Source organism: Vulpes lagopus, chromosome 4 (genome assembly GCF_018345385.1).
Source record: "Vulpes lagopus strain Blue_001 chromosome 4, ASM1834538v1, whole genome shotgun sequence".
Lineage (NCBI taxonomy): Eukaryota > Metazoa > Chordata > Mammalia > Carnivora > Canidae > Vulpes > Vulpes lagopus.
Genome location: NC_054827.1, coordinates 121,489,092 through 121,514,923, shown reverse-complemented (window position 1 = coordinate 121,514,923; position 25,832 = coordinate 121,489,092). Strand labels below are relative to the sequence as shown.

The window sequence follows — 25,832 nt, the reverse complement described above, 5'->3', positions numbered from 1 at the left end:
CAATACCAGGGACCACACAGAGAGGTCTGCAGGGGTGGGGGAGAGGGAAAATGTGAGCATGTGAGTCTGGGGTCCTTCATTTATTGGGGTCAAGGTTGGGTGCCTAGACTCCCACAGTCTCACTCTTTATCAGTGAATTTAAAACATAAGAATGGGAATTTAAAGCACTGGAAGAAGAAGAAAAAAATTACAGCACTGGAAAGAGAAAAAACAAGCCACCCAAATGGTCTGTTATTTAAATAAGCCAAGGTCTCTGAAACAGAGGAGCCTAGGGTGGGAGTGGGGCTGGGTCTTTCTCCAGCCAGGTGTCTGCAGTATTTCTACTGAAAGAGACATCTTTGAAGTGGACACTCAGCCAGCAGAGCTTGAGTCAGACACTGGCATTACAGAAAAGAGACCACATGTCAGGGCTCATACTACAGGGATTGTGAAATCCAGGCTGATTGTGGTTTTGTTAAATTCTGGAAGATAAGGTACTTGTCCTGAAAGTAGTGCTACATGGACTCTCTCACTGTTCAGGCTGGGAGTTATCTGGCATTATATTTGATCATCGTGGTGTCTTTCAGCAGTTCTAAGTGGATCTGGACACCCTGCACTATACTCACGTGCATCAGGGGTCAGCCATGAAAGAGGGACACTATGCAGTGAGCTGGGTTTGCATGCTTTAAAGTGATTAGGCCATCCTCTGGGAAGAGTTTTCGTTTTCTTAAGATATAAAATTATTTAAAATAGAAGCTCCTTGCCTTTTGCTCTCTCAGAGGAAGAAGGATGTAATCTGTTGTTTCAGGAGTAGAAGTGTTCAGGGTAATGCATTATGGTTCTGGTTTTCTGCAAATAGTGTGTTCCTGGAGACCATTGAGGTCCTGAGTCTATCCTGAGCTGAGCCCACACGTGCAGTTGTCAAATGTTCACAACTGTTAACTTTAAAACTGCCCATTATTTTCCCAGCAAAAATAGGTTTATTCTGGAATAGCAGAGAATTACAATCTGGGACAAGCAAAATAAAGTGAAACCACAGGTGAGTCTGTAGAACAAAGGAGGGGAGGCTCTTTTACGGAGGTAGGGAGGTTGGGAGGGCTGCTGTAAACACAGTCTATTGGGGGTTAACTGGGAGCAGGAAGTGTAGCAACTGGGCTGTGGCAGTGTCTCATTGGCTGGGCTGTACCTGTCTCTCGTTGGCTGGACTGTTGCTGGGGGAGGAGGAAACCTTCCTTCCTCCTGTTGGGATGGTAAAGTGGGAGCTAAGGTAACATCCAGGTGCTGGTGCATCTCCTGTTGGGTCTGCAGATGACTGGGAGTGGTAGAGCCTGGAGCTCCCCCTGCCTGCCTGCAGACTCTATTGTAAACAAAGTTTCCTTTTATTAAATTTCACAACACTAAAAGTAGTTGTTCAATCAGGATGATTTCTAGGGTTTAATTTTATAATGATGAACAAACTAAACGTATGGTACTGCCATTTTACTTTGTTTCCATGTATCTCTGTATTTAAAGAAAACCACTCACTATGATATGAATAACAAAAATTGTTGCTAGATATAGTCAAAATATATACTAACAGCATTTCTTTGTAGAGTACACGGCATTTTCAGAGCACTCTGGCACACATTATCATGGTATCCTGCTGACAGTCTTCTGAAGGATTATGTCTATTTACAGATGAGAGATGGCTCTTGTCACCTTCCTGGTGGGTGATGGGTACCAGTGCAGATGTTGTGCTCTGTGCTTTGTACTTCACTCTTTCCTGTAGCAGGAGGGAAAACCTGAGCCTTAAGGTGGTACTTTTACTGTTTTGTTACATTTCTCTAGAAAGTTGACTCTTCCTTAATTAAACAGGATGAGATTTCCACCTGTTTAGAATGCTATAGTTGGAAATTATTAAGGGAAATATATGTTTAGCTATATATTGGATCTCTATGTGGGTTGACAAGTAGATGATATGATCCACTGTGAGGAGAAGGCAGTTGGTGTACAGACTCCTGGTGGGAAGGGAACATTTCAGACCTATACTTTTTCAGTAGTGAATTGGCTGATACAGGCCATTAGGCAGTACAGATTATTACTATCACATTAGAGTTTTCAGTAGCAGGAAGGACCATTCAGTCATTCCAGAAATATACATCAAGTTCCAGATGTATACACACTTCTTAGTTGCGTGCTAGATGCACACTCTGGGAAGCTAATTGGATTTTGAAGTCCTTGTCCTCAGGAAACTTACAATGTAGAGGCTAGAAAGGTAGCATGCAAAGAAAATGGAGATATGCTTACCATTTACAGTAAGTACTCAAAGGATAATCTCGTTTCTATTGTTTTCGAAACATGGAAGCTAATTTAAAGTAAAAATGATTTTAAAAAAGAATGGCATATTTTAAAAAACATTTTATTTATTCATGAGAGATGCACAGAGAGAGACATGGCAGAGGGAGAAGCAGGCTTCATGCAGTCAGATGAGGGACTCGATCCCAGAATCATGCCCTAAGCCCAAGGCAGACGCTCAACAACTGAGCCACCCAGGCATCCCAAGAATGGCAGATCTTAATGTTTAAAGGAACTATTCATCCATATATGACCTACATTATTCCAGATTGAAAATTTCTGCCTCACAGTATCTGTCTCTAAAAACAATAGTAAAAAAATAAAAAAATTAAAAATAAAAACAATAGTAACAGACCCATTCTCTGGAGACTCTTAAGCAAGTCAGCTTCTCTGAAGGGGAAGTGCATGGTGGGAGGCAGGCGACAGGGACAGACCTTAGAATCATGCCCTGAGACTAGTGAGTAATATTATCTTGAAGAATGTTTAGGAGAACATTAGGGAGGGGGCCAAAGTTATTTTTACCCTGGTTCCCTTACTCTGCCCCTTCCCTGATCAAGAACATTGTTCTTGATGCCTTCTGATCAGATTGGAGCTGTTTTCCAAGACTGTGGTCTTTTTTTTTGTTTTTTAAGACTTTATTTATTTATTCATGGGAGACTCAGAGAGACTGAGGGCAGAGGCAGAGGGAGAAGCAGGCTTCCCGCAGGCTTCCCAGGACTCCGGGATCAAGACCTGAGCTGAAGGCAGATGCTCAACCACTGAGCCACCCAGGTGCCCCCCCGCCAAGACTGTGGTCTATATAGACTGTACTGAAGTTCCAGTTATGCAGGGGTTTAGGAAACCCTCACCTGCGGCCGGGCCAGCCTACGTCATTCTCTTCACCTGATTCCCAAAGCATATCCAGCTGGTTGTTCACATACAGCCTTACTCCCCAGGAGAGGCTGGCTAACTGACAGGAACCAGTGGGGAGTAAAGTGATAGTGGGAGACAGAGGGTCACCAGGAGAAAGCAGGGTAGTGGGATGCAGATATGGCCTGGGACAAGGGAGGAGAGTCATGCAGATGAGCCATGGACCAGGCAATGGTTCAAGCCTTGGTCTCCTGGAAATCAACTTCTCATGATAATTCATGCCTCAGTAACTGGCTGGGAAATGGGATCCAGATGGCAGGTACTTTTTTTAACAAAAAGAATGGATATGAAACCAGCAAAATGTGTTTCTGGTGTACCAGAGCATGGAGGTATGAGATCACTTCTAATGACCTGAGAGCACAACAAACGATATACAAATTATACCCAAGTCAGCAGGCTGGGGGTGGAAGGTTGTACAAATGTAAGAAGACAGTCTCACTTCTTTTAATCTCAGCTTTGGCTGGACCGTCCTATACAGGATGTTGACCTAAATTTGTATTCCTGGCTTAAGATTATAATTAGATTATCACTTTGCAATCCAAAAGGAACTGAAAAGATCACTAGGAAACCCCTTCACTTGACAGCTGAGGAAGCCGCATCCTGGAGGCTGAGTGGCTGACAGTGGTGCATTGTTCAGCATCCTCCACACAGTGCCCTGTGCCCAAACTTGGAGATATGTGAAGATAGCTGTTAAATTGATTAAAAGCCTAGAGAAAACAGGGGCTCCTGAGTGGCCCAGTGGTTAAGCATCTGCTTTGGGCTCAGGAAATGATCCCAGGGTCCTGGGATTGAGTCCCACACCGGGGAGCCTAATTCTCCCTCTGCCTATGTCTCTGCCTCTCTCTGTGTGTCTCTCATGAATAAATAAATGAAATCTTTTAAAAAAGAAAAAAAGCCTGGAAAAATCATTTTTGAAGGAAGGTACAAGAAATGACAATACCCTGAGGCCTAATGCTGTGGCACTTGATACTTGTACGCATCCAGCGCCCAGCGTGCGGGGTGGGGCAAGTGAGGGTCGCTTTGCACTTTGTTCCAGCTTGTCATTTAGCTTCTGTGTGGCCCACTGGACTCTGCTAGCCCCCTGTCTACAGCTGCTTCCCAGAGATTTTGTGGCCCTGACAGGAGATGGTGCCTATGGCATGTGTGGCGGGTATTTGGTGAGTCACTGATGTTATTATTGCACCGCTGTTGCTCCTTTGTGAAACAGATACAACACACTTCCTCTTAGAGCCAGCTGACTGGCAGTGCTAGGTGACAGCTGGGTGGATGACTGGAGGGCCGGTTTGGGGCAGGGGCTCTCTCACTGGCCTGCAGCTTGCTTTCTGCTCTGCAGCAGCACTGGCCCACACTAGGAGCAGTGGGGTTTAAGATGTCCCAGGAGACATTTAAAGTAATTTGGGGGACAGGTGTTGTGTTGACGCTGAGTATGAACCTACATAAATGAGGAGGCTGTGGAGGTTCCCTGTCAAGGAAGGCTACTTTGTTTTTAATAACATTTATAAGGTTTTTTTTTTTTAATACAGAAAAGAATAAAGGGGAAATAAAAAATGCTCATCATCCCATCCAGATAGTGCAGGAGCATATGCACACGCCTGGAAAATCCAAACACAGACGCCACCTGCCCCTCAGCTTCTGTGAGCAGGACTGTGAGCGTGGTGGCATGGTTGCTACAGGAAGGTTTCTCTGCAGCCACTCATGCGTGTGTTCACATCTCCCTGAGCTACTAACAGGGTCTCTTGTCATCTTTTCCTGGTGGTGTGGGTTTGAGTTGAGCAGGTTTTACACTAATTATGGCCTTTCGAGGTATTGGGAGGTCTCACTGCAGCTAGCTCTCAGTTCTGTCTCTTTACAGAACTTTCCCAAGTCCAGCCGTCTTCCATCTGCTGTTGCTTTTGTGTGGAGGTTCTAGTAATCTGGTCACAATGGAGGGGCGATGTTCAGGGGAGAGGGAGAGTTGTGATAGGGCTGCATTTGAAATCAGAGTTAAATATAAATCCTCTAAAAACTAAATCTTTTTTTTCAAAGGGAAGAAACAAATAAGCAGTTTGAAATATTACATCTAAGATATTTTAGTCTTTAATGATCTGTATTTATTCAAAGTCTTCGGTACCCCTCCTCCTCCACAATAAACTGAGTAACAGTTACTGCTGTGATTACAGGCTTCCTGCTGCCAGGCCTGAGCTCTCCAACCCTGCATTGCTGGGGACATGGGTGGGTGTGGATCATGTAAAGTTCCAGGGGAGCACACTGTGGCTGGGAGCGCTTCAGGTCACATGGCAGAGAAGCAGCAGAGTTAGCATTCAAATCTATGCCTGTCTGACCCCTGAAGCTGTGTTCTTCTGGTATGGGAAATTTTCAGGTGTTGACATTTTAAAAAGTATATGAATGATAAGAGAAATCGAGCCAAGTTCATGAAGGACTAGTTCCTTACTACGGGGCCATACCTTCCATCACTGAGCTGTCTCAGTCAGGTCTGCAGACCTGGGCAGAGTGGTTTGCACAGTGCTATCATACGTACTGTGTTCATTGAGATGAATCCTTCATGGAGTCCTGGTCCTTCCCAGCGACAGAACGAAGGACTCATGACCCACAAAGGACAGTTTTGTTATCCTGCTCTTGCCGCTGCTCATAGCAGAGACATCTATGGTTGTTTCTGCTGGGTGCTGATGAATCACAGTGTCACTTTCTGAATAATTGAGCTTTTTGTTGTTGTCTCTTCCTTTGTAGAGACTTAAAGCCTGAGAATATTCTCCTCGATGACCGTGGTGAGTGAGCTTTTCACATCTAAAGTGTAAGACTTTGTTAAGAGAGACTTGGTTATAGAAAGTTAATGTGGACTTAGCCTATTGTTGCAGAACAGATAAAACAACAAAAAGAGAAACTCTTTGGTATGTGTTCTTTTGAAAACATAATGGAGATAACATTGTCATTCCCCCTGTTTTTAGGCAAGAAGCAGAGCTGGTCATAAATTTCAATTAATTTAATTAACTGAAATTTCAGTTAAGAGTTTGAGAAACATATTAAAATAAACTCACAGTAAGAACATTTTTCTCTCTCCTGCTTCTTGCTGTTGGCCCACATCTTACTTTTTGTCTTAGAGGTGTATTTCTACCCAGGGGCCCCTTAGAATTGTCCTTAAAAAAAATATTATACTTATTTATTTGAGAGAGAGAGTACAAGAGCATGAGCAAGGGGAGGAGCAGAGGGAGAGGGAGAAGTAGACTCCCCACTGAGCAGGATCCCAGGACCCTTGGATCATGACCTGAGCCAAAGGCAGATGCTTAACTGACTGAGACCCAGGCACCTCAAGAATTTTCCTTTTTAAAAAAATAACAGTTGTTGAATTGTGTCATTCCTTTTCCATCAAGATGATTATATGATGTTCTTTTTTTCTATTAATATAGTTAATTTTCAAATATTATACTAACCTTTCATTTCCGAAATAAATCCAATGTGGGCATAATGAGCTGTTACTTACATAGATTGCTAGATTCTGTTTCCTGATATTTTGAAGATGAAGCTGGCCCTGTTTTTGAGGGCCCTGGGTCTCTCTGTCTTTGCAGTGCTGGGTGTGCCAGAGTTCTACTGCTGTCTGTGTCCCTGCAGAGGCTCCAGGGGCCCAAAAGTCTTGGCTCAGCTTCCAGCTGCTCCCACCTGGGACTCTTGCTGAGAGTCCCAGGTGGGAGCAGCTGGAGAGTGGCTGTATGTGTCCCCCTCTCCCAGTGAACAACCTCTGGTTTGACCAGGATTTGCAAATGCTTCTGAGGAACCACAAGTGCCCCTTGCAGCTCACCTCTGGTTGGTTCTCCATGCACAGTCTCAGTGCATTGGGTCTAGTCACTGCTGTGGCCCATTGATTCTCTTAAAGTATAACTTGTGTGATCTGTTAGGCTCTGCAGTTGTGGTCAGTAGTAGAATAGGCCACCATGACCTTTGTCACCCTGCCCCAAAGCAGGTGCCAAGTGTCATTTCTGTGGTGCTGTTCCTTATTCTTTAGAGACTGTGATCTGGTTACATTCTTATTAAAAATGGAAAGGAATGACAAAACTTTGTTTTGCTTTTCTTGACTCAGGAGATTTCTAATATTTTCTTTTTGTTTTCCTACTCTTTTAATTTTTAAAGTCTAATTCTAGCTATACTTTATGACTTACAAATGCAATTGATTTTTGTTTTTTTAAAAGTATCATGTGATTAAAATTCCCAAGAAGTAATTTCCACCAGAAACCATAGAATATAAGATGAACTCTTTCATTTCCAATCTGGACAACTTTTTAGCATTTCTGTTTTTGTCTCTAAAGTAGAACTTCACATTTGTGGTGAAATTAGGTTAAAAAAATGGTAATCGATAGAACTACAGGCCAATATGTCTGATAAACATACATATAAAAATCTTCAACAAAATACTACCAAACTGAATTCAAGAATACATTTAATCGTTTGATTAAATCATTCACCATGATCAGTGTGATTTATTACCAGGATGAAAGAGTGATTCAATATTTGCAAATCAATGTGATATATCACATCAATAAGAGAAAGGAAAAAACCACATGATCATTTCAATAGATGCAGAAAAAGCATTTGACAAAGTACAACTCCCATTCATGATAAAAACCCTTAACAAAGTAGGTTTTGAGAAAACATGCCTCAACATAATAAAGGCTATATGTGAAAAACCCATGGCTAATCTCATCCTCAATGGAAAAAACTGAGAGCTTTTCCCCTAAGGTCAGGAATAAGACAAGGATGTCCACTCTCACCACTTTTATTCAACATAGTGCTGGAAATCCTAGCCACAGCAATCAGACCAGAAAAAGGAACAAAAGGCATCCAAATTGGTAAGGAAGAAATAAAACTTTCACAATTTGCAGATGATATGATACTAAATATAGAAAACCCTAAGGACTCTACCAAAAAACTACTAGAACTGATAAATGAATTAAGTAAGGTTGCAGTATACAAAATCAATGTATAGAAATCCTTTGCACTTCTATACATCAATAATGAAGCAGTAGAAAGAGAAAATTAAGAAAACAATCCCATTTATAATTATACCAAAAATAATAAAATGCCTAGGAATAAATTCAACCAAAAAGGTGAAAGGACTGTATTCTGAAAATTTTAAAACATTGATGAAATAAATTGAAGACAATACAAACAGATGGAATGATATTCCATGCTCGTGGACTGGAAGAATAGATTTTGTTAAAATATCTATATTACCACAAGCAATCTACAGATTTAATGCAATCCCTATCAAAATACCGATAGCACTTTTCATAGAACTAGAACAAATAATCCTAAAATTTATATGGAACCACAGAGACCTCAAATAGCCAAAGCAATCTTGAAAAAGAAAAACAAAACTGGAGGTATCACAATTCCAAATTTCAAGATAAAACACAAAGCTGTAGTAATCAAAACAGTGTGGTACTGGCACAAGAATGATAAGCAGATCAATAGAACAGAACAGAAAACCCAGAAATAAATCCACAGTTATGTGGTCAATTAATCTTTTTTTTAAATTTTTTAAAAAATTTATTTATTTATGATAATCACAGAGAGAGAGAGAGAGAGAGAGAGAGAGGCAGAGACACAGGCATAGGGAGAAGCAGGCTCCATGCACCGGGAGCCCGACGTGGGACTCGATCCCAGGTCTCCAGAATCGCACCCTGGGCCAAAGGCAGGTGCTAAACCGCTGCGCCACCCAGGGATCCAGGTCAATTAATCTTTAACAAAAGAGGCAATAATATGCAATGGGAAACAGACAGTCTCTTCAACAAATAGTCCTGGGAAAACTGGACCATTTTCTTATACCATACACAAAAATAAATTCAAAATTGATTAAGGATCTAAATATGAGACCTGAAAACATAAAACTCCTAGAAGAGAGCACAAGAAGTAGTTTCTTTGACATTGGCCATAGCAACTTTTTTCTAGATATGACTCCTGAGGCAAGGAAACAAAAACAAAAACAAAAATTAAGTATTGGGACTTGATTAAAATAAAAAGTTTCTGCACAACAAAGGAAAGAATCAACAAAACAAAAAGATAACCTACTGAATGGGAGAGGATATTTACAAATGACATATCCAATAGAGGATTAGTATCCAAAATATATAGAGAACTTCTAAAACTCAACACCCAATTAGAAATAGGCAGAAGATATGAACAGACATTTCTCTGAAGAAGACAACCAGATGGCCAACAGACACATGAAAAGGAACTCAATATCCTTCATCACCAGGGAAATGCAAATTAAAACTGCAATGAGATACCACATCACACTTGTCAGAATGGCTAAAATAAAAAACACAAGAAACAACAAGTATTGGTGAGGATGTAGAGAAAAAGGAACCCTCATGGACTGTTGGTGGGAATGCAAACAGAAAGACCACTGTGGAAGACAGTATGGAGATTCCTCAAAAAGTTAAAAATAGAGCTACCACATGATCCAGCAATCACACTACTGGGTATTTACCTAAAGAATAGGAGAACACTAATTTAAAAAAATATATGCAATCCTATATTAATCGCAGCATTATTTACAATAGCGAAGGTATGGAAGCAGCCCAAAAGGTCCATCAATTAATGAATGGATAAAGAAGAGGTGGTGTATATATACAATGGACTATTATTCAGCCATAAAAAGAATTAAATCTTGCCATTTGCAGCAATGGATGGATCTACAGAGTATAATGGTAAGCGAAATAAATTATTCAGGGGAAGTCAAACTGTATGATTTCACTCATACATGGAATTTAAGAAACAAAATAAATGAACAAAGGGAAAAAAAGAGAAACCAAAAGCAGACTCTTAACTGTAGAGAACACACTGATGGTCCCTGGAGGGGAGTGATGGGGGGATGGGTAAAACAGGTGAAGGAGATGAAGAGGACACTTACTGTGATGGGCACTGAGTAATATATGGAAGTGTTGAATCACTATATTGTACACCCAAAACTAATATAACACTATGTTAACTATACTGGAGTTAAAATTTAAATTTTAAAAAAGGTGATTATCATCTGTTCTAGGTTGTTAGGTACATTTACTGTTTGTCCATCCTAAATATGTCAGCAATCTTTTTTGAAAACTTCTAAATTAGGAGGGACTTGGTTTATGAAATTTAACTGGTAGTTGAGATAAAAAAGAAAACTATCATGTATTCCTACAAAACAGGATAAGCAGTGAATTTTTGTAAAGAATAGTAGCATTTTATTATTGACAATGATTTTAAAGGAAATCCTCTACATCATATTCTTCTATCTATAAAATATATATCAAAGGTAATATTTTATTTTATTTTTTAAAGGTAATATTTTAAATATTTTATTTTAAAAAATTATTTAATATTAAAAAAAAATAAACCCAATGCTATTATTACATCCAAAAGTATTTAACAATTATTTAAGGTGCCTAAGTGGCTCAGTTGGTTAAGCATCAGACTCTTGATTTTGGCACAGATCATGATCTCAGGGTTGTGAGATCAAGCCCCACATCAGGCTCTGCACTGAGTGTGGAACCTCCTTGAGATTCTCTCTTCTCCCTCTACCCCTCCCATAGGCTTTACATCTTCTTTAATTATGTGTTGAATTGTGTGTTAAATGTAGCATTAACACATCACATTTGATTGATATCTTGTTGAGTTTGTTTAATCTCATAGGTTCCTCCTCCCTGTTACTCTGTGTCATTTGTTTGTGAAACCAGGCTTTATGGGCCAAATTGTGTCCCTCTAAAAGTCATGTCACAAAGCCCTAACCCCCAGTACCTCAGAATGTGACTGTATAGCTTTGGACCATGGGGGGATCAGGGACACCAACTCCCCACATGGTCAAAAATCCACATGTAACTTTTCTTTTTTTGAGTGAGAGAGTGTAAGCTGGAGAAGGGGGAGGGGCATAGGAAGAGGGAGAGAGAATCTTAAGCAGACTCTGCATTGAGTGTAGAATCCAAGGTGGGGCTCGAGCTCACAACTGCGATATCTTGACCTTAATGGAAATAAAGAACTGGATGTTTAATTGCCTGAGTAACCCAGATGCCCCCACATATAACTTTTCAAGTCCCTCAAAACTTAACTACTAATAGCCTACTTTTGACAAGAAGCCTTAGTTATGACATAAACAGTCGATTAACACATATTCTATGTATTATACTGTATTCTTACAATAACATAGGCTAGAAAAAAGATGTTAAGAAAATCATAAGAAAGAGAAAATACATTTACAATGCTGTCCTGTGCTAAAAAAAAAAAAAACCAAAAACGCCTGTGTAAGTGCACCCATGTAGTTCAAGCCCGTGTTGTTCAAGGGTCAACTGTGTTTGGAATGAAGGCTTTTAAAAGTGTGATTCCAGCTGAATGAGGCCACTATGAAGAGTCCTGAATGCATATGACTGGTGTTCTTGTAAGGGGAGGAGATTAGGGCGCAGAGATGGACAGAGGGGAGAGGGAAGAGGCTATGAATACACAGGGTGAGGTCAATAATCTACACACTTTTTGGCCCTTGATCTTGGACTTCCAGTCTCTAGGGAAATAAATATCTGCCCTTTTCAGTCCTAAGCTGTAGCACTTTGGTTATGGCAGTCTTGGCAGGCTAGAACACAGACATTTGTCCTATAGAATTTCCCAGGTTCTGAATTTGGCTGGATTTAACGCGTTCGCTATGTCCCCTATTCTTCCTGTAAGCCAGTAGTTAGATCTAGAGGCTGAAATAGGTCCAGATTTGATTTTTGGTGAGTATACTTTGTGTGTCCTTCCTGTTGTATGATGTCAGCAGGCATTTGAAAAGTGTGTCTCCTCTTATGGTGTTCAGAGTGATGAGTGGTTTCAAACCTCTGTCAGGCCCAATTTCTCCATTATCCATTTCCCACCAGCTTTTCATGAATGATCGATATCAAGATACAGCATTTCCCTGGAGCTGTAAGGTGATGGCATTCTAATTCCATCATTCCTAGTGCACTTATTTGTTGAGATCCATCTGTAAAAAAGAACTTTGTTTACCTGTTTGTTCAGGAAAAGCAGGTGAAATACATGAATGCCTCCCTTCATTTCTACTTTTCAGGAGATTGTGTTAGTTCTCTATTCTCCAAGATGATCAAGGTGGTTCCTGTTTTATTCTATTTTGGTGTCATTAATGAACGTGCAGATCTTAACCCTCTGATAGGGTTTAATCTATTGGAGTCATTATTCTTTTTTGATGTTTTTTGGCACATATTCTTTTTTGATGTTTTTTGGCCCATCTTTGGCCAGTGAATATCCAGGGCCTCTAATGAGTTCCTGGTTTTCTGCTCTTCTTTCTTGTTGAAGATGTTCCAGAGTGACCTTGCACATGCTTACTGAGCCCTGACGTCAACTGTGTTTCCAAGGGGCCTGGTCCTCTGTGTGGAGAGCACAATGTTAGTGCCAGGTGCCCTTGCTGCCATGCTGGTCATTCTTCCCAGGCCTTTTCAGAGAGAGAAAACATTGTTCTTATTTTATTTTTAAAAATTTTAAAAAATATTTTATTTATTTATTCATGAGACACACAGAGAGAGGCAGAGACATAGGCAGAGGGAGAACCAGGCTCCCTGCAGGGAACCTGATGCAGGACCCGATCCGAGGACCCCGGGATCACAACCTGGGCTAAAGGTAGATGCTCAACCACTGAGCCACTCAGGTGTCCCATTCTTGTTGTTTTAAAAGAAAATATTCATCAGGGATTCATAATGATATTTCTATTCTCGTTTAACTTCTTCATTTCACATTTGTGTTTTTTCTCCTTACGTGGAAAATACTAGTTCCTGATGACATTAGTATGACTACAATATTTTTCTCTGCTTTTTAAATATATAAGATAGACCATTCTACGATACTAAATGAAGATCTTCCTTACTCTTCCATCCAGCTGCCTGTGGACAGACCAGCTTGATCTGCCCAGTCTGCACTGGTGGATAGCAGGCTGTTCCCAACCCTCTATTCTTTTCAGTTAATGCTGCAACATACAGCCCTGTACACATGTTATTTCCTGCTTTTTCCCATGTGTCCTTGGGTAGATCCCTGGTGAGGGGTGTGAGGCTGAAGGATGGGAAACATTGCCCAGTACTGAGTGATGGAGCTGTACTGGTCTGTATGCACACGGGCAGGGTATGTGTGCACCTGCTTCCCTGTGGCCCCACCAACAAACTGGCTTCTCAAACTGAGTCTTTGTCAATTTGTCAGTAGTTTTACTTTTCATTTCTCAGTTAAAAAAAATCACTTTTTTAAAGAATAATAAGAAAGGATACTTAAATTTTCATAACATGCTGGTACTTTACTTAAACAAAATAAATAAAAGCTACTTTATTGAGGAAAGGTTCCCATACAAAAGCAGGAACCTGAGACACGCTGGTAAATGGCAGGGCTGGGACTCAAACCCAAGCCGTATGGCTCCAGAATCCACTCCAAGGGCTCCAGCACCCTGCCTCCCCTGGTGAGGGCCCACCACAAGGGAGTAATGTGAGTCAGTGTGGCGTGCTAAGGGAAAGGTCCATTTTCCTGTCTAAGGCATAGTGTAGAATGTGCTAAAGCAGCTTCAGTGCCTCAAATGGTATGTTGCAGATTTTCAGTGTTGAGCACATATTTACTGGTTGGTTCTTTCATTTCTTCAATATTTATTGAGCACCTATAATATGCAGGTATTGTATCAGGAGCTGGAGACACATGGCCAATAAGGTGAGCAGGTATCTGCCTCCAGGACTGGTTTATCTCTCTAGACTCTCGAAAGAAAAATTTCCATAGTTTGTTATTTTCATACTGAATTTAATAACTATTTAAATCTTTCTATATAAAGACATTAACACATAACAGTCTTTTAAGTGAATTTTCTTCATCTTATTTATTATTTTGCTGTTACAATTTGTTTTTTAGAGAAAAACTTATTATTTGCCTGTTGTTGTTCCTGTATATAAGCCTATTGGTGTTCTGACAGAAAGTGTTTATTTTCTATAATGTAGTTCATGTACTATTCATTATCGTTTTATTTACGGATCTGGTAGTTATAGGAAATTAAATAATAAACACCATGCTTCTATCTTATCAAGTAATTGTCTGTGGTTAAAGGACTTCCTGATTAGTAGCTATAAATCTAACTTCCCATTGTATTTGTGGAACTGAATGCTCTGTGTAGTATTCACTAAAAGTGGATAAGTTAAATGTAATTTTAGAATTTTCCCCACCAATTTATTGTCATGAATGTGTCAGCATGCCCCCTGTGGTTTGTGTAATGTGCTTGAACACACACAGGGCACATCCGGATCTCAGACCTCGGTTTAGCCATGGAGATTCCAGAAGGGGAGACCATCCGAGGAAGAGTGGGTACAGTCGGCTACATGGGTATGTGATAGGCTACCTCCACATCCTTGTGCTCTCTCTGGATGCCTGCATCTTCAGAACACAGAAAAGTTCTAAACCACTTGGAGGGAGCACAGGCAGTGTTTGAAGTCTGTCCTCAGCCAGTGTTGGGACTGCAGAGGAGTCCTCCCATCTGCCCTCCTGCCGGCAGAGGTCATATAGCTGAGTGAGGGCAGAGCCAGGACAGGACCTGTGGCCCCTCACTCTGCCACTGCCACCACCCTGGGCACACTGGCCCTTCTGGCCCCTGGTGAAGCCATTGTTCCCTGGTTATTGCAAAGCCTCCATGACTGGGAGGCCTTGGCCTGGGGTCAGATCCGAGCCTGACGATGCCAGACTGACCCAGAAGTGGCCTCTGACATGAGGGACCCCAAGGGCCTCTGCAGAGTCCTTTAGTAACACCCAACATGCCACCATGTCTGGTGTTACCTGGTGTGGGGGTCAATGCCCTTTGGGTGCTGTTGGGCATGGCTCTGTGTGTCTGAGGGAGCTCCCTCATTGGGAGGCAGGGTCTTCCCTGGAGCCCTGGTTCCCCATGTTTATTACCCTGTGGCTGTTCATTTCATGCCCTGGGGATAGTACAGACTATTTCCAGAAACCTACTTGTTGAAATATAAGTCATATACCATGAAATCCACCACTCTGAAGAGTACATGTGATTGGATTTTAGCACACACACAGACCTGTGCACCTACCCCTACCAGGATGAGAACCCAGGCCCATCAGCATCCCCTCTCGCCCTGGCCCTGTGGCCATTCACCCACTTCTTGTCTCCATGGACCTGTCTAGTTAGCCTGCTTTATTTAAATAAAATTGGGCCTTCTGTGTCTGTCTTCTTTCCCTAACACGTTTCCAGGGTTCATGTTGTAACAAATGTTAAATTTATAATGTGTTATTTGGAATTAATTACAAGAAAATTTAAAGCCAAAATTTAATTTAAATTTCCTGTATTTGTTATGTAGCTCCTGAAGTTATCAATAATGAAAACTATACATTTAGTCCTGATTGGTGGGGACTTGGCTGTCTGATATATGAAATGATTCAGGGACATTCTCCATTCAGAAAGTTCAAAGAGAAAGTCAAGCGAGAGGAGGTGGAACGAAGAGTGAAGAAAGACACTGAGGAGTATTCGAAGAAGTTTTCTGAGGACTCCAAGTCCATCTGCAAGATGGTGGGTTGGGCTCTGGAGAGGGTGGGAGGGAACCCCTCTCAGGCTGGGGTGGTTCCCACTGGGCTGGCACATGGGGAGCTGCTGCCACTGCTGCATCAGCCACTCATGGGAATTGCCACCCTGGTGACCTGGCCTGGGAGAACACGTGATTGGGTTTCCAGCTGACAGGAGCAAAGCAGAGCAGTTTGTGGTTTGATTTTTCAAAAGGAGCCCCTGAGAGGGGAGACTGATGCCAAGGTCGCCCGCTTCCTGTGAAAGTAAAGATCAAACAGAATCTTGTTTCTCAGGAGCAGTGAGATTTTTCTGTCTGCCGGTGTTTCTTTCCTATTTAACTAGCTGTTGGGGATCATGGGCAAGATCGACACCCCCAACCTGATGGGCTGCGTGGGCCTGCTGCTTTCCTGGGTCTGCATGTCACTGCGGGTAGGAGATAGGGACAGAGATGGAGGTGGGGTGAAAGATGAGTGGTGGAATCCAGGTGGAGTATAGGAGGATGTAGGCGCGCGGACTCAGGGCAAGGGGCAATCAGTGTAGTGGAGGCAAAGTGTGAGCACTGCCTGTTGGGGTTGTGGCTCTCCCTCCCCAGAGTCAGGAAGCCTGGGGCACAGGGAGAGGAAAGCAGGGCTGGCTGGGAGAGGGCCATGGGTCAGTGAGGGGGTCACGGGGAGGTGGGCCGTGGGTCCCCAAGTGGGTGCCTGCTGGAACCAGCAACTTCTGTAACTGTGACTATGTCAGTAACTTAGGTGAGTTGTGGGTGACTGGAAATACCGATTTTGTTTTCCCTTCCCTGTTGTTGTCATGTGTGGAGTGATGAGTGTTAGTGGCCTGTCACAAGCAGGGGAAGCAGCCTGGCCTTCCTTCCCGCCAGCTTGTTCTGCTTGGAGTGGGCAGTTAGTCAGCTCCTCTGTGTTTATCAGCATTCTGGCCAAGCTGCTATTTGACCTGGTGCTTGAAGGGCCATAGGGGTGTAAAAATGTAAGTTGGAAGTAGAGCCTGCCCCCTAAGGAGCTCACAGTTTAATGGTAGGCCTAGAACAAACACAAAAAATAACTATAGTGAAAAAGCGGAATTTGATGGGTGGCATGAACAAGAGAGAAACAAGGCCTCAAGAGTGTTCAGGATGGAGAAATGCTGTGTGCTGCTGTGGTCCTGGAGAAGGAAGGCAGCGCCTGAATGAGAACCAGGGTTGGACTTCGAGCTCTGGCTTGGAGATCGTCTAGGCTCCCCGCACTGGGCTTACCTGTCCAGTCTCTGGTTTCTCATGTCTGACCTGTGGATGGTGATAAATTCTCCCTCATAGGCTTGCCAGAAGAGGCAGTGCACAAGCGTGTGTGACGTGCCTAGTGATGCACAAATCCTCAGTAGCTCCTGTGAGCAGAGACAGCTGCTTCTTGGAGCCAGGGTTCAATCCCAGCAAACAGGGATTACAGAAGAGGGCATCTCAGGAAGCAGCAGGGTGGGGGTTTGGAGAGGACAGCACCCATGGGGACAGGGATGGTGGGCGGGGCCCCAGTGCTGAGTGCACTTGCAGGGGGGCTGCAGGCTCTTCACCCTCTACCTGCCTCCCAGCATACTGCACCCATGCCCAGTGAGTGAGCCAGATATGATGTGAGGTCAGAGTATTGCACTTGTGTTCGATGGAGCAGAAGGAAGGGCTGAGGAAGTGCCAGCGTTTTACACTGACCTAAACAGGTGGCCAGAGTAGCGCCTGACATGTGGACACCTGTCTGGTTTTGAAAGCTCTCATATATTACCTCATCTGATCCTGAGAGTGGACTTCTAAGGTGTTTTCTTAGCCTCACAGTTGAAAAATTAAGAGTTTGATTTTTAAAATAAGTTTTATTTATTTATTTTAGAGAGAGAGAGAGCATGAACAGGTGGAAGGGCAGAGGGAGAGGGAGAGAGAGAATCCCAAGCAGACTCCCCGCTGAGCCCAGAGCCTGACGTGGGGCTCGATCCCACAACCCTGAGATCATGACCTGAGCCAAAATTAAGAGTTGGTAGCTTAACCCACAGAACCACCCAGGTGCCCCTAAAAATTTTATTTGACATCCCATAGTGGGATGACAGTGGAGAACTTGAACCCAGGCTTTCTGACCACAAGTCCAAGGCCATCTGACGGGTATGTGTCGACAGCAGACTCGATGGAGTCGTGGAACCCTGGAGACATAGGGATTATATTTGACATCACACTGAATTTTCAGATCTGCTTTTAATTAACAAAGCATTGCCAAGAATAACTGCACTGAGCAAATCTTGTTGAGCCCTTGCCCTGGCTATGTGCTGGGGCTATCGCAGTGAGCAGGAGTTCCTGTGGCCCTGCCTCTGGGGGCTTGTGTCCAACAGGAGAGACTGGTATTGATGTCATGCCAGGAGTGACAGGTGTCCGAAGGAAGCATGCTCCGAGGCAGGGAGCTGGAAACCTAGTCAGCCAGGCAAAGGGGCTTCTAGACAGAGGGCATGGCATGTGTGCAGGCCATAGGCAAACACAGATCAATGTGTGCTACATCCAGAGTTCATGCAGCCAGGGCTACAGGGTGTGCAGGCCAGTGCACATCAGCCCAACACAAAGTGTCCTTGGCTCTTTGCCTGGGACTTTGGTTTCTCTTCAGAAAAGCGGCGGGTGCTGGTGGTGAGGCTAGGCCAGGGTTGGCAAACTTTTCCGTGGGGGGCCAGATAGTAAGTAGTTCTTAGGCTTTGTGGGTCCCTCACATGGCTGGTCAGCTCCACCACCGTACTGCAAGAGCAGCACCAGACACAGCCGAAGTCATGGGCTGGGCTGCGTTGTGGTGAAACCTTGTGTATGGGGTTGGGTATTTCCCCAGCAGGCGCCAGCCATACTATAGAGCCAGACCTGTTTTGTGTGGCTTTGAGCCCAGCTAAACTTTTCTGACTGATGATAATTGTGGGTGAAGGCCTATTTGGTGAAAATAATGAATATTTGAGTAAGGAAAACTTTTGAAAGAGATGCTGTCTACTCATTTTAAGAATATACAACTTCTAGAACTCAGTTTGCCAAATTTTTGCCTCATCTGAGCTCCTTGAGATCAGAGAACCCTGATCTATTTAATGAACAGATTAAGATAGTTTCTAATTATAAACATGACTGTGCATTAAAATGGTATCTGTGAAGTTTTTGACAGTTCCTATTTCTTTTTAAAAAGTCTCCTAATTTTTACATGGTTATGGTTTTTTCCTGAAGGATTTACTTAGCCGACTATTTATTGGTAGCTCAAAGGCTGTTATTAGTTTCTACTCCTTTTGAAAGCATCATATGTTCTAAATTTGTGAAATCTGAATTAAGGAGGTTTGGTTGAAAAGTTGAAATTGCAGCAACTTTGTTTTTTTTTGTTGTTGTTGTTTTGTTTTTTTTTTTACAGCAACTTTGTTTATGTGGATGTGCTCTTTGCCACCCCTAATTCTTTGCTTGTTATTATGGAGACTTCCAAGTTCTCTCTTCTTTTGACTCCGTTTCTGCCCCTTGGACAGTTACTCACCAAGAATCCCAAACATCGACTAGGCTGCAAGGCTGGAGCAGTGGAGGTAAAAGGACACCCCGTGTTCAAGGACATTAACTTCAAGAGACTGGAAGCGAATATGTTAGATCCTCCATTCTGCCCTGATGTGAGTATGTTGCCTAGAGAGGAGCAGAGCGTCCCAAGACAAGGGGTCCAGGAACACAGTGACTTCCCAGCAGATACAGGATCAGTGGTACAGCCCCACTGTGCTTCTGCATGGGGTACCCCACTCACCCATCTTGGTTGCCTCCAGCCCCTGGCCACTCACCAAGCTGTCCTCACAGGTCCCCACAGGCCTTCCCAGCAGCTGACCCTGGCTCTGCACCGCTCAGAACTTCAGCACCGCCCAAGACCTCCCTGTGGCTGTGTCCCCATCCTCGTGTTTGTGCCAGCATGCCCGCCTTTTAGTCTGGGAAGCCCTTGCTCTCCCTGTGTCTCCAAGGTCCTGGCTCCACTCCTGGAGCCCTGGAGGTTGGCCGAGCCTCCTTATGAGCTTCCTTTGTAGGCCGCTTCAGGGGGTGTGCCCCAGGGCTCTGCACAGGGTCTGGCTCATGTCCGAGTCAGTGCTTGGTGGGAACACCTATAGGCACTGCATTCCTGTTGAGGAAAGCAGGAATGGACGGAGAACAGTCTGGACTGTCTCCTTGACAGTCTGCTACCGGCACGTCAAAGAGATGTGAAGATAAGATAATTCTGCAGGATATGGTGGAAGGGAGGCATACAATTAATGTGTTTTTAGTTGTACCGTCAAGACTTATTATGTTTTCATATCCCCGTATGTGGTAGTAGCACCTCCTTCCTGTGAACAAGTTCACACATTACATGCTAGATGCAGGTGGCAGTATTAAGGCCATAGGGAGATCAAGAAAGCAGTCTTGCCACTATGGACCTCGCTCCAGCCTGCAGATGCGGGCAGCGAAACAAGTGACAAACTGAGCCAACCATTGGACTATGGTTGTGGACCACAGGGACTCGAGATTGCCCATCGGGTCTGCATGGAGCAGGAAGGCAGTCTTCCCCAGGGAGCAGTGTCACACCCCTTGCTGTGCTCAAGAGACTTGGGCCAGGGCCTGCCAGGTGCAGGCTCTGGGCTGACATTTGGGGTATTCTACTGGATGTAACCAGAGGAGCTGTGAGGGCCAGCTGATGGGAGGCCCTGGGCTAACAGGTCAGGCAGTTCTGTCCAAGGAGGGGGTGAGGGTGGGGGTGGGGGTAGCCCTTCAGCCTGGGCTCAGTCCTGACCTTCTTCTGGGCCACCCTCTGACTGTGGCCTACTTACTTCCACATCCCTGCTGTGTGGGGACTGAATGGGTAACGGCTGCTCTGAGGTGTGTTGCCCAGCGGCCTACGGAATGTCTCTGCTTTGATCGTATGGCATGCAGGGAGGAAATTACTCAGAAGTGCCAGGCACCTCTTGCATGACCATGATTTGGCCAATAGCTGATCTAATTTCCAGGAGTGCAGGGGCTGCTTTGGAGGAGGGCAAGGCCCAGGATGGCCACGCCCTGCTGGCTTGCATCCCATGGCCACAGTGCCAGGGTGGGGAGCACTGTAGGCCGGGGCTCTTGTCCCAGAGGAGGAGCAACTGGAAGCCACTAGATGAGCTCTGACAGGAAGTTGAGAAGCAGGACCTGCAGTTGTTCGCTTAGACTTCATGTGATGCTTCACATGAAGGAAGCCAAGGGTTGGAGGCAGAGGCGGGACTCCATGTTGCATGGCCCCTCTTCATCCCTGCCTCTGCCCATCACCCATCTTCCACTGCAGGAAAGGCAAGGATGGGAGCCTCGGGAGGTTTGCAGACCAGACGGTGGCCAGAGGGCCTGTGACTGATGGGAGCTCCCTAGAGGGAGGGAAGGGCTTTAGATACTGCAGATGTGCATTGATTTCACACGCACTGTGTTCTTAATAATTAAGGAGACTAAGAACCATTCCAGGGCTCTCAGAGGCTCACATCTCTTTGTTCTCGGTGCACAGCCACAAGCCATTTACTGTAAGGACATACTGGATATAGAGCAGTTCTCTACCGTGAGAGGAGTCTACCTGGACACCAATGATAACACGTTCTATGGTCAATTTGCTACAGGGTGTGTCTCCATCCCCTGGCAGAATGAGGTACTGACGGTTTATACTGGGTATGATGCCAGGAGAAAAAAATCTGTGTGTGTGTGTGTGTGTGTGTGTGTGTGTGTGTGTGTGTGTTTGGAGGTAAGATGATGCAAGGCAGCTGCCCTGGTCCATGCACAGGAGGGGGACAATTGGCCATCCTGGTCCCACTTCCAAAGCGGGCCTCGCTAGCATCTGGTCCTTACCTGCTCTGGGGGTCCTCTCAGAGGGAGGAGGGGGAGGCTGTCTTCCCTATCCTGAGTGGAGGTCAGCAAGCAGGAAAGAGGATGGGAATTGGAGAGGTCCATGTGCTGAGCTGGTTACAGGGTGGGAAATGGCTGACTGACCTCACGGGGTCTCCTCTTCTCTGTCCTACTCTTGTATGGACACAGATGATTGAATCAGGTTGTTTTAATGACATCAACAAAGATGAGTTTGATGAAAACACGGTGTTGAATCAAGAAGAGAAAATGCATTACCAGGTTCCCAAAAAGAAGAGAGGCTTCTTCTACAGACTCCTCAGGAGAGGGGTAAGAGTAACAAACATTTTATTACTTTGAGTTTTTTTTTTTAATGGGATGTGTTAAAAGAGAAGAAATATTTCACCAAGGTAAAAAACTTTGTTTTGTCAGCTTTCTTATTAAGACATTTCACATAATTTAAGAGCTCTAGCCATATGGTGCAATTTGAGCCCCTCCAGAAAAATCTTCACTGTGTCGTTTGCTGTTGGTATGAAGATTGTTTTGATTCACCGACACTCAGATTCCTCCCTCAGTGAGGAGGCACATATGTGTGCTCAGAAATGAGTGTGGTGTAGAATGGTCGTGGAACAGCTCATGTAGCTCTCCATCTTCCCGCTGACTTTGTTGCTGCTACCTTGCTGGCTGGCCTGCTCTCATACAGAACGTGGAAGAGTGACGCTGAGAGACATCCTAGGGTAGTACTGTATTTAAAAGTTTTTCTCCTAGTGAGGTTTTTCTCCTTGGACGAGTGGATCGCCCTGCTTTGTACCCTGTCTGTTCAGAGGTTGTCCACTAACATTTGAATCCATCTTTGTTCAGTATGAAAAACAAGCTTTTGGTGGGAAAGGTCATCAGAGTGCATCCACTGTGACCACATTTTCTCAGAGAACAGGGGCCAAGTGTGAATTAGGGTAGGTGTTCTCCTGAGCAGCTGGTCTATCCATGCACAGGAAGTCCTTCCTGGACACGCTCCACACTGAGGCCTACCTGGTGCAAGGGGAGCTGGTCAGGGACACCTGCTGTGGAATGTCACGGTGCAGGATGGGCCGCTCCATGCCACAGTGGTGCTGATGGGAAGAGCCTGGGTCTCGTTCCCTCTCAGCACTCAGCCTGGGTCATGTAATTGGATTGAGTGTACAAAAAAGTGAACCTGAGATGCTGGGTGTGTGTGTGTGTGTCTGTATGTGTGTGTGTGTGTATGAACTGAGCATCCTCTCTACCATGAAGAGCATAAGAGGACATGTGGAACTCAGGCTAACGTCAGTGCCCCCACCCTGTGCTTGTAAACCCTCGTATCTAGCACAAGAGCGTGGAGCCGGCTTGCATTAGGTAAGTGACTGACCCGCCGCTCTGCCGTGTTGCAGGGCTGCATTAGCAGTGGCCCCAGCGAAAAGGAAGAGCTGCCCCCAAGGCTGTAACTACTCACTGCAGAGCCAGACCCCATCGCCAAGGAGCACATGCTCAGCGATCCATCTTATCTGTGAATGGCAATAAACATGTGACACAGCTTAACACAAGCCTTATGAGTCTGCAGATTTCTCTAAACTCATACCTGAATCGTGTTTTCACCAAGGCTGGACTGAAGAAGAAGACACTTGAGGACCACCCTAATGCCCAGAATCCCCAGGTGTGGACATCTTGTGGCTGGGACCCAAGTGCCACGTGTGCCCTTGAGGAGGGGGGAAGAGTGGGCTTGAGTGTCAGCCCAACAGTGTCTGGAGCCAAGGATCCTGTTCCTCACCCCAGAGTGTCCTCGGGTGCTCATGGAGGTGGGAGGGAGGTAGGTGGGTCCCCACTCTCCACATGGCCCCTGTGTCAGAAGGTAATTGTGCCAAGTGTCATTGGCACTCACATTGACATCTGCTCACTCCCCAAGATTCTCCTGCCAGATGTGTGCATCTTCCTGTGTGCATGTCTTTGTGATATTCCTATGCATGTGCTGAAAGAAGGTGTGTCTGGCACTCCAGGGCCAGGGGTTGGCCTTCCATGGCTGCTCCCCCCACCTGTGGTGGCTTGTGAGCCTCCAGGGCTATGTGGTGCCTTCTAATAACTCTTTCCCTCGGGCATGACTTCCCGAAGAGGAAGGTGAAGCCCCTCAGCCGTGGTGGGAACGTGGGCTCTGTTGCTTGGGGAGAGGGTGCTCGCACCCACGGGCATGGGAGGACCATGGGGGGCTGCAGACTTCTGTGGAGAGGTGGCCATGTCACTGGCCAACTGGTGGCCCCGAGATGCAGAACTGGGGCTTTCTCCTGTGTCCACATGCACAAGGCTTTCAGCAGGAGCTGGGTGAGAAGCCAGGGGCCAGACCTTGGTGACTTTAACCAAACAGCAAGAACTTGATCTGGATGTCATGATATGGCCAAAGGAAAGTGAGCCAGGGTCACCCATGTGCCTGAATTCAGTGTTGCTGTCACACCGTCACGTGTCCCTGGGCAGACACCTGCACCCAAGAGTGCTTCCAGGAGTGCCGTTGACATGGTAGCATTTCTAAAGTTGGGTCTCCACCCATGTTCACGGCAGCCTGGCACACACTGGCGTGCTTCAGAGGAGGCACCTCCAGCCATGTCCTGTGAGACCAGCAGAAGTCGATCAGAGTGTGCTCTGTACCTGGGTGAGGGTACAGCATTTGGTAGGTGCTACCCATTCAGTAAATAGGTTAGTAATTGTGGAAAAGTAATGCATGCTTATGGTAAACACTGCAGGAAGTTTCAAAGAAAATCCAAATCACCTTTATTCCTGCCACCTGTTTATATTCCAAGGCCTTGAAGACCCTCGGTTATCAATGTGGACACAGGGGCGGTGGTGTGCTGTGCACCTCATTCCTGCTGGGTCTCCATGGGGTGAAGGGTGCTGGCCTGCAGAGCTCTGGCCGGGAGGGACGTCCAGGAGTCAGTCCTCTGTCCTGCTTCAGCTTGTCTGAGCTGAGCCGTCCTGGGCCTGAGGGAAGCATCCTGACTGATACAGTGAATCTGGGAAAGGATTTTACAAGCTGGGACTTTGATGTATTGCTATGCCATTGCCCCCCGCTCTGGTTATAAGCAAGCACATATTTATTGAGGAGAGTTTTGAAATTAGAATACACAATGAAAAACTCATCTTTAATATCACCCACTGTCCAAAGATAATTCCTATCAGCATTTTATTCTATATTACTATCATCTGTAGTTACTTATCTCTTGCCATGTTATTTATTTATTTATTTATTTATTTATTTATTTATTTATTTATCTTTTTGCCATGTCATTTAAATATATCTGGCTCCTTAATCTTTTGGGGCATATTTAGGGCCATTGTTTATCAAACCATCCAAACAATTGTTGCTTCTAGCTTTCTTGTTATTATAAATACCCATGGGTTGGGCATCCCTGTACCTACATCTTTGGGCACATATGTGATAATGTTTGTTTATTTTTTTTAGGGTTCGTGATAATGTTTTTAAGGTAGCAGTGAATCCCTTGATTAAAGTGTATGAACAGTTTGTGTGAACCTTACAAGAAAGAGCTGAAGGGATTAAAAGCGGCTCTGTCTGGCAAGCTTTCCCCCTGGTATGGGCAGCAGTGGGGCAGAGGAATGCTGTTTTCTTTACAAGCACTGTGTCTGACTTTTCCTTTGGACCAAGTTGGTATACCAGTGAGATAAACATTGCATTGTGAGAATTATCTGCTTTCCCCAAATAAAGCACAATTACATACTAAAAAAAAGGTGCACGGGCATTTTATTTTATTTATATATTTTTTTGCATGGGCATTTTAAAAGAATATATATTATACACCCATGTGAATAAATTGCTTTTCTGAAAATTTTTAAAAATTTCCCCTTCCCACCAAAAACATCTAACAGTTCTTGCTAGTTTTACCAAAAACTAGGTTTTTATTTTGGTGAAGAGTTTCACTAGAAACAAAATATTTTTCTTTATTTTTAAAGTATTTTCTTTATTTTCTTTATTTATGTTTCCTGTGGTCAGACATACACAAAATGTACCCTCTCAACATTGGTAAGTGTCCAGTTCCATGGCATTAAGTACATTCACATTGTCGTGCAGCCGTCCCCACCATCTGTCTCCAGAACTGACCTTGTGAATCTGCCACTCTGTCCCCATTAAACACTAACCATCCACCCTCCCCCTAGCCCCTGGCACCCACCATCTACTATCTGTTTCTTTGGATTTGAGTCCCCAGGCTCACATAAATGGAATCATGCAGTATTTGT

The 25,832-nt window shown here is 44.5% G+C and overlaps 1 protein-coding gene across 1 annotated transcript in view; it reads left to right on the top strand.

The window, feature by feature from the left end:
- GRK4 (G protein-coupled receptor kinase 4) overlaps positions 1-25,296 on the top strand; it is a 101,914-nt gene extending 76,618 nt beyond the window's left edge. The window contains exons 10-17 of the mRNA XM_041751134.1: positions 5,950-5,987; positions 14,482-14,571; positions 15,552-15,760; positions 19,250-19,384; positions 21,253-21,390; positions 21,774-21,911; positions 23,197-23,250; positions 25,042-25,296. Coding sequence (XP_041607068.1) covers positions 5,950-5,987; positions 14,482-14,571; positions 15,552-15,760; positions 19,250-19,384; positions 21,253-21,390; positions 21,774-21,911; positions 23,197-23,250; positions 25,042-25,050 — 811 coding nt within the window. The 3' untranslated portion in view covers positions 25,051-25,296. The remainder of the gene's footprint in view (positions 1-5,949; positions 5,988-14,481; positions 14,572-15,551; positions 15,761-19,249; positions 19,385-21,252; positions 21,391-21,773; positions 21,912-23,196; positions 23,251-25,041) is intronic.
- The last annotated feature ends 536 nt before the right edge of the window (positions 25,297-25,832 follow it).